The sequence below is a fragment of the Phycomyces blakesleeanus genome (assembly GCF_001638985.1).
Source record: "Phycomyces blakesleeanus NRRL 1555(-) unplaced genomic scaffold PHYBLscaffold_28, whole genome shotgun sequence".
NCBI classification, from domain to species: domain Eukaryota; kingdom Fungi; phylum Mucoromycota; class Mucoromycetes; order Mucorales; family Phycomycetaceae; genus Phycomyces; species Phycomyces blakesleeanus.
Genome location: NW_017265161.1, coordinates 279681 through 295382, shown reverse-complemented (window position 1 = coordinate 295382; position 15702 = coordinate 279681). Strand labels below are relative to the sequence as shown.

Below are 15702 nucleotides of genomic sequence, written 5' to 3'. Positions count from 1 at the left end.
AGTAAATAAATAAATTTAAAGTGCATAGCATCACTCTGCATCAGCTCACGAAATCCTGCCCTTTCTTCCTTTCTCTTCTTGTTCTTTTTCTTGTCCCTTATCTACATAAGCACAATATCAATGCTAATGAGATGCATATTGAATACAGCTCTGTATAGTACGTGAGTCCAGCATTAAATTATGTTTCATTTGAGAATCAATTGTGAATTCAAGCGTATAGAATCAGTTTACACCTTTAAAGATAGAAAAGTTTTAGTCTAGTATTTTGTTTAATTCAAAATTTCTTAAGTAATCCAAGACAAATAAATACACCATTGGCTTATTAAGAAACCAAGAAACAACAACAAAGCAATGCAAGGCAGGTTTTAATATTGGAGCATAGTTGATTAAAGACAAGAGATGCCAGAATTTTAATAATGCTAATATCAGAGGTGCACAAACAGGATTCAAACAAATCTGCGAGCAATCAAACCAAAGAGCAAAACAGCAAGAATACCGATCAACACGTCTAACCAAATAGGTGACCGTCCCAAATTGGTTGGTGTGTTCTCTGTTGCTAGTAATATGTTATTAGGATTGTGATGAGCAGGCACAGACACAGGAACAGGAACAGGCATAGAATTTGGTGTATTCGTATTTGTCCTTTGGTGTATCTGAGATACTGTTTCAGGATTAATATCTGGAGTTCGGTCTGTTGCACAACTAGACGCTTGTAATTCCATATTGGTTTTTTTCTTATTCACTTGTTCTGCTTCTTGAGATGGTTCGGTGGTAACCAGTAGATCAAGATCATCAAGATTGTCAAGACTATCATTATTATCATTGACATGACCCACTGTAGATAAAGGTTGCCGATCTACTAATTTCTCTTTGATCGAGTCTTCTGTCGGTTGTATGGATAAATTGTGGTCTTTGGATGAATCTTGACTAGACTTTTCTGCCGGTGGTTGTCCTTCGGGTTTAAATGTCAATGAAAAGTTTGGCATATCTTCAGGTGGTCGCTGTGGTCTCTGTAGCCCAGAAGGGATATCTTTCAAGACTTCTTCATTGGATATCTGACACACTGGGCATTTCCATGCCTTGGATCTTTGTGTATCAATTTGTTTTGTTTATTAAACAAGATACAAATCTGTTCTCTGTTCTCCTTCAACTTACGATTTGGCCAAAACGATACGCTCTTCTTTGGTATAGTCCAATCCACCAATTGCTCCTCTGGCTTCAGTAGGAAAGAATCCCATAACAGCAAGTATTACAGTACGAACTTTGGATTTTTATATTTTTTTAAATAGATAATTTTATTATTATTTTATTTTTATTATTTTTATTATTATCATTTTATTATTAATATCAATTCATTGAATTTCATTCTATTTTGGTGTAGAGTATTAGCCATTTTTACTACTTACTACCCCATGCTGGTTGCCAGTATTCTGGATGAAATCCTGTGATACTCAGGCATATCTTTGTGTTGAGTTCAAACCGTCCATTGGGCTGTATCATTGAGATTATGTATGGGCAGGAAAGTATCTTTTTGTTAGTATAACTAAATCAAATCAAATTAAATTAAATTAAAAGGAAAAATAAATCCAATAGGTAATGATCCGTGCACTTTATGTATCCTTTTTGTTTTTGGAAACTTGCCGTTAGAAATAGTAGCTCAGGGGGTTTGAATGGATACTCAGAAGGGAGAAGAATACGACCATGGTACCTGGCACACATATTATTGTACGTATATGTGTAGGTGTGTAGATTTGTAGGTGTTTTTAACGATTGACAATTTGATTAATTACGAAAACCTTTTTGATGTAATCTTTTGTATTATATTATTCTTTTGTTAAAAGATACAGTAATCAAACGACCCAATATTTAAAGAACACCTTTATTTTAGTATTTAAATTTTTTACCTTCCATTTTCAAATTCTGTCTCTGAAGGGCCACGAACAGTAAAGTGCCACTCAAATATATTATCCTATAGAAAAAGTGGTTTTTTTTTGCGTCGTTTGATTTATAGTTTATGTTTGTTGTTTGTTTGAAGAGAAAGATTTAATTATTGTTGCATTTATCACTACGGCTATCATTGTCATTATTATTGATTTATAAAATGCTAACTGATACAATATCAGCATTACCAATACTTTGGTAAATTTAGTTTGATTCCAGAGTTATCAAAACTCACATAATCAATCTGTGCTTATAATTTCTCTATTCATCTCTCTCTCTCTCTTATTATTATTATTATTATTATTATTATTATTATTATTATTATTATTATTATTATTATTATTATTATTATTATTATTATTTGATATCAACTTGCCTCGAGAGGGTGTGCTTCATAATCAAAGCTGCCCTCGACTGCAAGCTCTTTGGCTTCCTGCATAATACGCTTTACCGCTAAAATAGAAAGAAACAAAGATATATATATATATTTGAATAATGCTTCTTTTTTTCGGTTGTTAAGGCTGAGGCTGAGGCTGGGGTTGACGTTGGGGTTGGGGTTGCTTAGAGTGTTCAAACTTGCCTGGATTCTTTAGATTATATTTGGTCTCCATTACGAATCCGAAATTACGTTCTTGTTTTTACTGCTCACCGAGAATATGTATATGTATATAAAAAGAAACAAGTGAAAGAGAATTGCATTGGGGTAAAAAATGAAACGGGGTTTGGTTGCCACGTTGAATCTGTGACTGTGCTATGTAGGATTATGAGTGGTAGACTTGAATGCAGGAATCAAAACGTCATCGTCCAGGGCGAACAAAAAGAAAAAGAAAAAGAAAATGCACATTCAAGTTTATCGAGTACGCACTCGCAATACTTCTCTTTCTCTCCTTCACCTACCAGCATATGCATACGTACATATATCATTCTATCTAATAGTGTTGACACTGTATATATTCGACCACCTTTGCTTATAAAATAAGCTTTGAATTATTATAATTATTGCTATTGCTAATATTATCGAATGCATCCCTTTGTATTTTGCACTCAACTGCAGGGTTATTGGAATTCATAATCATTTGCACGTAAAAGGTTGACCGTTTGAATTTTGGCTTTTCTAATTTCTTACTCTCAAGCATTTTATCAATAGTTTTCTCTTTTTAGAATTTATCACAGTAAAATGGTACTCAGAATGAATTTAAACTTTGAAATATACATAATCCAATGTGTATCAAAACAAAACAATTATCGTAGACCAGGAGTCTAGATCAGTACAGGAATTCTATACTTTCAAGTGGTTTGTGTGGTAATAAAGTATAAAGGAAAGCAGTACTTTAAAAGCTTATACATTTTCATTTATTCCCTGCTTAAACTGTCTACAAAATTTCCTCTTTTTCAGGCTTTTTTTTTTTTTACCTAAACTCCACATATAAAACACAAAAAAGGAAAAGAGAAGAGCTATGGTATAATCGCAGATAACTATCTATGTAAAGGGTATTATTTTTAAAAAGTGGCCAATTTTTGTAAGAGTCTAGCGAATACTTTGATCGAAACAGTTTCTGTCTTCATAGCTTGGGCCTTCCCTAACTAAACTACTCGACATCAACTGAATAGGATAAAATCGTTGTCCTCTTATAGATAATAAAAAGAAATTGCAAAAAACAGAGTCTAATATATGATGCGGCTACTTTGAGATTCTATCACAACTTTGAATCTATCTGGAATATCTACTACAAGATTATGAATAACTTTTTTTTTGATTTCCCAACAGTTTTTCTATAAGGTTATGTGGGGATCCCAAAAAAAATGTTAACGAAATAAGGTGTAGTCAAAAGAAAGGAAGATGGATTTCTGGGGAAATTGACGCTGATACCGTTTTATCTTGTCGCGTATATGCGATCCTTGTACTTTGTAGCTCTGAAAGTGATCCCCAAGTTTTTAGGGTATAGAAATGTCATTGAACATTTGAAACAACCATGTACAATAGTGACAATTTTTTATTAAGTTTGTTATAGCACTTGGGAAGCAGTATAAAAATAAAGTGTTTGTGGTGAAAACGAAATTGTCTTATTCTCGATTTTTTATTGCATTAACTTTGCTGTAAAATGGTAGAGCTGTCAATATGAATACCTGACATCCAATTGCACTCCAATACCATTACCAATACAAATGTTAATTTCCTTTTTATTAAAAGTAGTTCTTCTAGTCTAAAAATATCACACAAAGGTACTTTTTATTCTGATATTCTCAAGACATGGAGAACTAAGCTTGACCTTCATGTTCAATATTAATTAAAATAAAACAGCATACTTTTGGGTCTCATTTTCAACATTTCTAGCTATTAAAAAAAAGATTCAGCAAGATAATGTAAATTTGACATTCATCGAGAGTATTTCCATTGCATATATTACTTGGGTAGCTGTTCCAATATCTAGATTATCTTTAACAAGTCAAAGTAAATAAATGAATAAATATAAAACAAATACAGAGAGACAGAGAAGGACTTTGGATCTGTTCATTAACACATATTGCTTCTTCTTTGGTTCAAAAGGGCCGTCACGATACAAGAATGAAAGCTTGGCTCTTTACTTATCTTTGCTCTCCCTCCTCCCTTCTCCCTCTCCTTTTTCTTATACAATTATATTCATTCATTTACTGGCTCATTTATTTATTTATTCGTTAATTATTTTTCGTAATGGCAATCACATTCTGGGGGACTGTTTGTCTACTCATGGGATTAGGAATCCTATCCGCCATTCGATCTCGCATCGCAATGACCAAAGACGATAAGCGTGAAAGTGTTCTGCGGGAGCTTAATTCTGATCCTTTTCGACAAGTACCTGCAAGTACAATTCTTGGTTTCTTTCATCCTTATTGGTAAATTGACCATGAGCTCTTTAATAATAATAATATTATTATTATATTTCGTTCGATATATATATATATATATAAAAAGTCATAAATATTCGATTGTCTTAATGTTCTTTTTTTTTTAATTTTTCTTTATACTTTATAATATTCTTTTGGCTTCTTCTTTTCCTTCTTCTCGGTCTTTTTATCGCGCGTGTGTGTGTGCATGTATATGTGTGCGTGTTTGTGTGTGTGTGTGTGTGCGATTATAAAGTAATGCAGGAGGAGGCGGAGAACGTGTTTTGTGGACTGCAGTACGTGATGTCCAAAAAGAGTTTCCCCATGTTATTTCAGTCATCTATACTGGTGATTTGGATGCCACCAAAGAACAGATTTTGTACAAAGTCAAGGTAAAGTAATTTGTCTATCACTCTACACACATACAAATACTTGTATAGACATATGCGTGTGTGGATTTATGTGTTCGTTACTTTAATATCACATACATACAGTACTAAAGCAAACTATACAAATAGATGAGCTTCAATATTGATCTTGATCCGCATAAAATCATTTTTGTCTATCTCACTACTCGTTACTTGGTCGATGATTCCAGGTAAGTCAACCTTAATATATACATATAAATGTATGCGTAGGATACCATGTAGATATTAAGCAAGTGATAATTTCTGTGTGGTTCTGTAGATATCCTCGTTTTACTCTTGCCCTCCAAAGTTTGGCATCGCTTGTATTAGGATTTGAAGCTGTTAATAAAGTAGTTCCTGACATATATTTTGGTATGTAAATATATATAAAGAAAAGAATGCATTAGTTTAGATTGTGGTCTAATATTTTAATGTATACGAATATTCTGCTATGTATTAGATACAATGGGATATGCATTTACATATCCGTTCATCTCTTTTATCGCTCAAGTCAAAATCTTTGCCTATGTGCATTATCCAACAATAAGGTAAGATAAAGGGAAGTGTAAAAAGGATAGAAAGAGAGAGAGCGCAATAAATAATGCTTCGAACACAATATTCAAACACAAAGCGACTATTGAAATAGCTCGGATATGCTTCAGCGTGTTTATGAGCAAAGACAGACCCAAGAGGTGCAAGTCTCAAACAAGGGATGGCTGTGGAGCACAGGAAAACTTATGTAAAGTTTCTCTAAAGTTAATTATAGATAGTGTCACTTAATACTAGAACGTTTTATTTTACTTATGAGTAGTTATTACCACCTGTTTGCCAAGGCTTATGGTTTCTGCGGCTCTTACGCTGATGTTGTTATGGTCAATTCTACTTGGACAAAAGGCCACATTGATCAATTATGGAGTACCGATGCTCAGATTGTCTATCCTCCTTGCGACACAGACCGTCTAAATGAATTACCTTTAAAAAACAGACTTCCAATGATTGTGAGCGTTGCTCAGTTTAGGTACATATATGTATATATAAAGAAGAGAACAAGGGAAACACACGTATATGCACACACAATACATTATCAAATTATTTTTCCTTAACCATTTTAAAACAATAGACCCGAGAAAGACCATTCGATGCAATTGAAGGCTGTGGCACAATTATTAGAGAAATATCCTCAATGGAAGACTTGTGAAGGGTTTGAGTTGGTGCTGATCGGAAGTTCGAGAAACCAAGGAGATGAAGATCGAATCCAAAGATTACGACAAGAGGTTGTCAGTTTGGGTATCGATGATTATGTTCGGTTTGAAATCAATGCTTCTTATGATGTGCTGGTGTCAAGTTTGGGCAAGGCAAAAGTTGGACTGCATACAATGTGGAATGAACACTTTGGAATCGGTGTTGTAGAATACATGGTAAATTTAATTATAATGATGACAGTTTTTGAGAACTTGGTCTTTTTCTTCTTCTTCTTCTTCTTTTATTGAACAAAGCATACATGTTTTTCTTTCTATATTTCTTTTATTTTTAGGCAGCAGGATTGATTCCAGTGGCTCACAATTCGGCTGGTCCAAAACTTGATATTGTCACTGATTATGCCGGAAAGCAAACAGGTAAATAAATTATATAAAAAAAAAGATAATTAACAGAGAAAGAGAGAGAGCAAGTAAAATACATTCAAATTTTGAATCTCAAGACCTATGGACGATCGATTTTTTAACCGGCTGACTGATTTTACAAATCGAAACTCGTTTATATTATTTGTTGTATCGTTTAGGTTATTTGGCCGATTCTGTTGACGGTTTTGCTTCCAGTCTTCATGCCGCTCTGTCACTGAGTTTAGAGGAATACGAAGCCATGGCTTCCAACGCTCGTGCTTCTGCTTCCGATCGATTCTCAGAGGTAGCCTTTAGTTCAAAATTCTTACGATCCCTTCGAAGATACTTTACCTGATATCTATATAACGAATAATTCACGACACTCTTTCATTTTTCTAAACTAAAATGCGCAATACAACATAACATAGCACAGCACAATAAAATCAAATAAAACCAAACCAAATATAAGCTATAGCACATCAAATATAACCTCTCCAACAAGACAAATTCTCTGCCTTTTTCTCACTCTTACGGGTTTATCAAATATTCTCCATTCTCTTTCAAGTGTATATGTTGTAATTTTGTAGGTGATTGAGTGTTCCCTCCTGCTCTATTCCCCTTATATATATGTGTGTGTATATCATTCTCACGCATAATCAGTTGTTCGCTTGGCATTTTCTTTTTTCTTTTTTTTTCTTGTTGGTTGGTTGATTGGCTTTATTCGATTTCTTTTATTCGTCTATGCTTCTTCCTCAACCTTGTTGGGCTGGGTGAAGAAAGAGTCGCGGATCTCCTTCTTCTCCTGGAGGGACTTTCCAACAAGAGAACCCTTCAATCCACCAGAATATTCGTAGGCGTACATAGTAGCACCAACACCAGCACAGGCGGCGCACATCTTGGCGATGGATTTGGCTATAAATCAAATCGAAACAAAAGCAAAGCAATGCAAAGAAAATAAATTTCCTTTATTAATTTCCCTTCCTTTTCTCTTTTTGTACTATTTATTTATATATTTATATATATCAGAATATGTACTTACTTCTCAAGACAGAGACCATACCAGCGGCACAGCCACCGATACCAGCGTTCAAGGCATCATCCTCACCGCGAACAGAGTGGGCAACAGATTCACCCAGAGAGAAGATACCACCCATAGCAGCTATTATACAACATTAACATAGATATATATGTATATATAGTGTGAGATTAACTTGTCCAACGAGAAAGAAAAATAAGGAAAAAATAATAATAGGGAAAATCAAAGGCACAATTCAAAATATTCAATATAGACGCGTTTGCTTCTAATGTTAAACAATCGACATGCGTTGTTTATATTTTTGAAACTAATAAGATATGTAATTGCGTGCAACGTTGTCATTGATGTGTGTCGTCTTTTTTTTTGTTTTATTGTCAGTCGTCTGTCGTTTGTCATTTAGAATTTTACGTTTGTCGTTTGTCATTTTGTCGTTTTGCGTTTGACGTTTGTGGTTTGTTACCGTAAATATCGTCTCTTTTTGTTATTTTCAAGTGATTCCGGGGGGGGGGGGTCTTTTTTTTTATATACTCATGTATTCATGTTTTCTAGTCCGCATGTATACAAATGTATATTTCTGTATAAAATAACAATAGCAAGGACAATAATAATAGTAATAATAATTTATTAAAAGGGCCTTACCAAAGATAGCGACGGTGGAGCCAGTGCGGGTAAAGACACCCTTGGCACCCTCGGTGTGCTTTTGAACAGTGTTCTGCATGGCCGAGACGAACAAACCGAGACCACCAGTGATGGCGGCGGTCTTACCGGCTTCAGCAATGGCGTCCTTGTTTGCAGTCATAATGTATGTATGTATATATAGAGAGAGTGGTGGGTGAAAAAAATATATCTAACAAAAAAAAAGCGAACGTAGTTTAAAAAAAATAAACAGTGGGATCCCCCTCTCCCTTCTCCCCTCTCTCTCTGGGACAGTGCTTCATGAAAAAAACAAATTTATGTTTAAAGTCGCAACGTCATCAATTTGGGGGCACATTTTTTTTTCTGTCAGTTAAATTTTTCTTTTTTTTTTGTGCGTTTCAATTTTGATTCTTGGTGATTTAATTTGATACACTCGTACAAAAAAAAAAGTCTTAAAAGAATTATAGTGCTTTAACATCCCAAGAATATATACATCATATTCTTTAGCGAATATATCTTGAACCGCTTATCGTAAATGTCTAGAATTTTGGACGTTTTGCGCTGAACTTTTTCGTACGAGTGTATAATATTTTCTCGGCAATCCATCCTTGTCAGAGCACTTGATCTTGTCTGTCTACAAGCAGATATTAACCTCTAGTCAAGACATATGGTACAAACACTAAACAATTACACGCATAATGCAGAATCATATCAATGATCCGTCCATAGGCTCTATATTATCTTGAGAGCATTCTGTGTTAAATAATTACAAAACCTGCCATTCATAGTGATATTAATTCTTGGATCACATATTTTCCCACCAGATATATATATATATAAACATTATTTAAAGATGGCCATAGTCCAAATTTCAACATTGATAGTTTTTTTTTAGAGTGAAAAAAATTGACATTTTGATCAATATCTGAGCAATCAATGTCAAACAGCGTTTTAATGGTGGATAGTAATGTGCTTAATCAGGTTACTTACACATGTAAGGACACTTTGTTTAACACATTTGGATATATAGGTGATTTTGATCAAAATGCTCTTTCTTAAAACACTTTCATTTCACCAGTAGCCTCAATAATCTTCAATGTGTAATTTTATAATAAGTAAATATTCCTAGAGTTGTAGCAGTTATAATACTGAAACCTCAATGTGAAAGTATATCATAAAATTAATCTAGCCAACCTTCAAACGATCCGGACGCCATCGTAGCCTTCAATTGAGGCACACAATACCACCTAGAATCTCTTAAAAAAGAAATCCGTTTATTCTGACCATCGTATACACAAACCCTTTTTATATTTAGATTGATTTTAAAGTAATTATATTCTTAGATCTGTGAATGATATTACTGCATTATCAGATCCCTTTAGTGTGTGTATGTGTGTTCTCTTGAACTTTTGTACTTTGAAAGACTGCAAATAATTTATGTACTTTAATATAAACCAACGTACCTTCCTGCAAAATATAATAAACCCCGACGTGCAAGCAGCTTGGAGAGATAGAGGCTCAAAAAAGAAAATAACTACCAAGCGTGTAAGGAAGATATCTTGACATAGTGATTTCTTTCTGAAAGTCTTTACTAAATCCTATAGAATAAAATCAAGCTTTTGTAAAAGACCTTTCTTTTATATATTGCTGTATCTTGTATTGTTCAATATTAAAAATCATACATGCTTTTTGATATCATATGTAAAGCTCTAGATATCATTCTTGGGATAGTCAAAACTTTATTATATTTCTAAAAAATCAATCAGGAATCGACTGTATGTATATATACCAAGTGCGTTCAAAATTTTAAGTATTTTTAAACGCGTGGTTAATCTGTTTTTACCCTAAAACTCTTGCTTTCTATCATGAGTGGCTGTTAAAATGATGCGCGATTCAACATCGGGTATTAGTTTGAATGAGAAAAATAGAGAATTGATCTTTGATGCGCAATGTTCTGACAAACTCATTTCTGCAAGAACATGATGAGAGTTATATATAAGCTCATGAGCTATTCTCATGAACATAATTGTAGTTTTTGATGGTAAATAAGGTTTCGCATCGTTGTCGCTCGTCTTTTTCTGTTTTTTGCGTCCTTTTTTGTTTACTTTTTGCTTTTTTTTTATAGTCTTTAGCTCTAGTAGTCACATGCATATGAAAATAGTCACGCATTTTTCCCCTTGGTTTTTTTTTCACAGGTGTACGCATCAGCGATAAAAGGATACAAGATATGTATAAAGTAGATGGAAGACTCCATTTACTTTAGTCTTCTTTACTGTAAAGGAACTCGTGAAACCCAACTCCGTTAAAGTAGTTGAAATGACGATTGACGTTCTTTTAAAATAAAAGTGTGTGTGTGTCAGGTACCACTACACTCGTCCGTAGTATTTTTTTTCTTTGGAATGGGTTTGAGTTTGACCAAAAAGTATAACATGACTGTACTGAAACTCTGATGATGTTTGATAGAGTTAGAAAGTTCAAGAAAAACAAATTTGTAACTATTCATAAAAGAAAGGAGTAAGAATGTAACAGTTTCTATTAGAAAAAATTCTGCCAGCTTTTGCATCGGAAACACAAAAGTATGATAATTGTATAAAGATACATAGACTTGATATACATATATATCTTTTTTAATACGCACTCGAAATAAGTCATTGACTACAAGGGACTGTATTAAGAATAAATAATAACCCGTTCTTTCAGCTTTATGTAATATTTTATATCGTACCAATCTCATTATCATAAAGTAGAGCAGTTTAATGCCAAAAGCAGAAGGGGCTCACTCATGAGACGGTGGACGAGGTGGTTAGCGGCCGCCTTTTCCCGGAGTACAAAATATAGTGAGAGAAAGACAATTAAGTGTAGAGGCGAGGAAGGCGATGAAGAGACAGTGGAAATCACTACCAGAGAAGGTTTAGCAAAAACAAACAAGCAATAAAAGGGTCTTATTTTATAAATTTGACAACTGATTATGATCTCCATACATATAGTCAATTAGATATTGACTCGTCTGAACTATTGGAGCGCATATCTAACTATTGTCTTGAAAAAAGTATCCTCTTGAGGTAGTGTATTGTCCCTGGTTATCACGTCTACATTAAGGATAGAAAAGATGTGCTATAGTAGCCTGGTCTTAGGCACTATTTATCTTGAATGACTTTCCTCAGAATAGTTGTAACAAGTTACATTGATTCTTGCCAGTACCTTGCGTGTTACCTAGTTATGGTCGACCGGATTTCCATTCAGTTACAGACAATATTCTCATTTCTCAAAAGGGTGAAACCTTAAAGAGCAATACCAACACAAGAGGTAGTTCTACAATTAACTGCCGCGTATTATTATAAGCAGTAATTAAAGAAATACATGGCTGGTCGGTTTTTACAAGTCGACCACAACTAGGTTAATGTGTTATGTGCTCGATATGGTGGCTAACATATCTAACTATCTGGATTTTAATAATTTATTTACTTTATAAAATATGATAAGATAAAACAAGTTTCTGATCGATTATCTTGAAGAATTAGCTGGACACTTAAACCTAGTATATTGAAGAGCACCTTTTACATATAGATTCTCTAATCGTAGGGGGGAAGGGTGTTACACACGCACAAAAACATAACATAGATGCCTGCCGGACGAAGAGCAAGTAGTCATAATTAGATATGTGTATGTATGCCGGGCTTTTCACTGCTGTTTTGTGTAACACCCTGTCCCCTAAGATTGACCATATAATTTTTTTTTTCAAAAAATCAAACCAGCTTCAAGACGTGACTAGTTTTTTTATCTGATGATTTAATGGTGTATCATTTGAACCAAGGCCTGGGTCACCCAGATACGTGGAGAATGTGTTGTATTCATATAATTAAATATAATTATTTAATTATTTAATTATTTAATTATTTCAATAATTATATTTAAAGTATGGCTTTGTATATTATGTTTTATACATAAGATTTAATATATATATATACATATTTATCCTTATTATTACTTTGCAGTGTGCAGTGTGCAGTGTGCAGTGTGCAGTGTGCAGTGTGTTAGTTAGTTACAGCAATAGTTCACTTAATCTCTCTATTAGTCCTTTTAGTTTTATTTGATAAGTAATGTTGTCTGTATATTAGATATGTATATATTTATCGATTGCTTTTTCGACGGCACGAAATTCTGTACATTTGTATGGGTATTAGATAGAGATGAATATAAGCTGAATTGCTATATAATGAAGCAAAGAAACTAATTTTGACTATAGACATAGTTAATTAAAGCAGATAATTTATATATATTTGAAAGAGTGTCTTGTTTTAATGTTTCAAAAATATTACTTGAGATGATAATGTTAATGCTAAATAATACATTATTATTATAGTAGTAATGAGAAGAAGAAGAAGGACGATGAATAAGGGAAGATGTCTGGATTCTTCTTTTGGTGGTTGAGGCGGTTTCTTCTTCGACATCGTTACTGCATGAGGCAAAAACCCAAAATAATTGATGGCCGTAACTGTTACACGATGTGGCCGGGACCTTAATGGGGTGCTGGATCTTTTTTCTCATTTGATGGAAGTACGAGCTAAAAATCATAATAAGCAAGAAATAAATAAAAAATTAAAAATTAAAAAAAAATAAAAATAAAGTACCTCTTTGTTAACCTATCGATCTCTTCATTTCCCTCTCTTTCTCTCTTTCTTTCACTTTCTCTCCATTTCCTAACCCTTCCTTTTGCGCCACTTCTTTAACCTTCTACCATCCAATCAAAAATCAAAACCATTCGTAACCATGTCTCCCTCTGCACTCACTTCTGATGGCGTCGGTATCGCCCACCTTCCCAACCAGCGCCACAAGATTGTATCCAAGCGCGGTGCCAACTTTACTGTCATGGTTTGCGGCAAGTATACACAGCCATTGATTATCTAGAAATGAAAATGAAAATGAGGCTGTCTTATTCTTTCGGCTGACACTTTATGTATATAAATCTATAGGTGAATCTGGTGTAGGAAAATCCACCTTTGTCAACACTCTTTTCACTACTGCTATCAAAGAACCCAAGAAGCTCAAGGCTCGTCACTCCAAGCAGATTGAAAAAACTGTCGAAATAGAGATTACCAAAGCTGGTAAGACCTGCCACGAGGATGAGTTGACACTCAGCCCCCACGCCCTTTTCTCTTTTCCTTTTCCTTTCTATCCACTTGCTTTTTTTTTTTTACATATTATATTTCTAAAGGCAATTTCCCACACATACACACGCACAAAACAGCATGATAGTAGCTTATGATGGCTATCTTAAATTTATGAATGTCCCTTTTTTATTTTTTAATTTTTTAATTTATTTTTGTAGAATTGGAAGAGAAGAACTTCAAGGTCAAGCTGACTGTCATCGATACCCCAGGCTTTGGTGACTATGTCAACAACCGTGAGAGTTGGTTGCCTATTATTGAGTTCATCGACGATCAGCACGAGGCATACATGGCTCAGGAACAACAACCTACCCGTGCTGGTATTATCGATCTTCGTGTTCATGCCTGTCTTTACTTTATCCGCCCCACTGGTCACACGTAAGTATATATTATCTATAAATTTTATTTAGATTCTTAATTCTTAATGATTATTATTTTAACAGATTGAAACCATTGGATATTGAGATCATGAAGCACCTTGGTTCCCGTGTAAACTTGATCCCTGTAATTGCCAAGGCTGATACCCTTACACCCAAGGATCTTGCCAAATTCAAGAGAAACGTAAAGATCTTAATTTCATTAATCTCTTATCACTAGTCTCGAACCACACACACAATGATTTATATATAAATATATAAATATATATATATATATAAGTTCGGGTACTAAATACGCTTATATATATATATAGATTCTCGATGTTATCTCGGCTCAGGACATCCGTGTTTACTCTTGCCCAATTGAAAGTGACGATGAGACTGTAACAACTATGAACAAGAGCATCATGCAGTCAATGCCATTCTCTATCATTGGCTCTACTGACGACGTTGTTACTGCAGATGGTCGCACTGTCAAGGGTCGTCAGTACTCTTGGGGTGTTGCAGAAGTAGAGAATGAAGAGCACTGCGACTTTAAGAAACTCAGAAACCTTCTTGTCAGATCGCACATGCATGACCTTATATCCACCTCTGAAGAGATCCATTATGAAAACTATAGACAGACCCAGATGGAAACTCGCAAGTTTGGTGAAGCAAAGTAAGCTGGGATTCTCATTTATGCTTTCATTTATTTACAGATAGATAAGCGAAGTTTTTTTTCCTACATATGAATAACTTTTATTCTTATTTTTAGGTCCAAGAAGTATGAGAACCCCAAGTTCAAGGAACAAGAGGAACAGCTTCGTCAGGCATTTACCGAACAGGTCAAGAAGGAGGAGAACAGATTCCGTCAGTGGGAAGCGCAGGTAAAGAAATAATAAATAAAATATGCATACATACATTTGTTACAAAGAAGGTTACTAACTATTGAAAATTGCATTCTCTTTTATTTTATTTTTTAGTTGGTCGCTGAGCGTGATCGTCTCAACAAGGATCTCGAGGCACAGCATGCCCAGATCAAGACCATGGAGTCTGAATTGGAGAATGTGTACCAGATGCGTGGTACTATCCGTCGTTAGATTACTCTACTCTTATAGATGTGGTTTTCTTTTCTTTTCTTTTTTACTTTTATTTTATATATTTTTGAAAAGCAAAACGAAAATGATACCAGCCACTATTCACTTACCAACTTACCTACAATTATCACTGCCATTACCATCACAATTACAATTACAATTACTATCACCACTTCTACTACCACTCCAACCATAACTACCACTACCCTACCGTTACCGCTAACCACCAATAACGACTATCCCATTTTTCTCTTTGGCTTATTTACTCTTCTTATTTATCTATCCATCAACTTATAATATATATACACTTATATTATATCTTTATAATCATATACAAACATATAAACATTGATTTTTGTTTCCTTCCTATGAATCTTTATTCTAAACAAATTATTAGGGGAGTTCAATACTTGGACTTTTCAGATTTATAGATCCGAGTTTAAATTACAAATATGATTGGTCGAAACTGATATAAAAGCACAAAAGTTTATAAGACGGTTGAACTCCCCTTATTAGGTTTTTTTTTTATAAAATCCAAAAAAAAATGACAGGGCAATTCTTTGTGCAGGAGATACTTTGGACTGCTCAATCTAAA

At 34.2% G+C, this 15702-nt stretch overlaps 4 protein-coding genes across 4 annotated transcripts; 2 read left to right on the top strand and 2 right to left on the bottom strand.

Annotated features, from left to right (window-relative positions):
- Nucleotides 1-254: 254 nt before the first annotated feature.
- Nucleotides 255-2865, bottom strand: PHYBLDRAFT_188942 (hypothetical protein; the record flags this gene model as incomplete). The annotated part of the gene is made up of 7 exons (XM_018439586.1): nt 255-1086; nt 1156-1261; nt 1407-1543; nt 1905-1969; nt 2130-2134; nt 2314-2394; nt 2835-2865. The coding sequence occupies 7 exons, from the start codon at nt 2863-2865 to the stop codon at nt 447-449; spliced, it is 1065 nt and encodes a 354-aa protein (XP_018285713.1). The 3' UTR covers nt 255-446.
- Nucleotides 2866-4711: 1846 nt separating this feature from the next.
- PHYBLDRAFT_118173 (glycosyltransferase family 4 protein) lies at nt 4712-7169 on the top strand (the record flags this gene model as incomplete). The annotated part of the gene is made up of 10 exons (XM_018428621.1): nt 4712-4815; nt 5063-5203; nt 5330-5404; nt 5494-5585; nt 5674-5761; nt 5860-5952; nt 6025-6231; nt 6334-6631; nt 6748-6829; nt 6994-7169. 10 exons carry the CDS (start codon nt 4712-4714, stop codon nt 7167-7169), a joined length of 1356 nt encoding a protein of 451 aa, XP_018285712.1.
- Nucleotides 7170-7334: 165 nt separating this feature from the next.
- On the bottom strand, nt 7335-8667 carry PHYBLDRAFT_136730 (hypothetical protein). The gene is made up of 3 exons (XM_018429807.1): nt 8490-8667; nt 7854-7973; nt 7335-7726 (listed from the first exon to the last, which is right to left on the bottom strand). Exons 1-3 carry the CDS (start codon nt 8647-8649, stop codon nt 7554-7556), a joined length of 453 nt encoding a protein of 150 aa, XP_018285711.1. The 5' UTR covers nt 8650-8667; the 3' UTR covers nt 7335-7553.
- A 4501-nt stretch (nt 8668-13168) lies between these two features.
- Nucleotides 13169-15494, top strand: PHYBLDRAFT_136727 (hypothetical protein). The gene is made up of 7 exons (XM_018429806.1): nt 13169-13365; nt 13460-13591; nt 13816-14032; nt 14098-14215; nt 14346-14689; nt 14786-14897; nt 14994-15494. Exons 1-7 carry the CDS (start codon nt 13257-13259, stop codon nt 15108-15110), a joined length of 1149 nt encoding a protein of 382 aa, XP_018285710.1. The 5' UTR covers nt 13169-13256; the 3' UTR covers nt 15111-15494.
- The last annotated feature ends 208 nt before the right edge of the window (nt 15495-15702 follow it).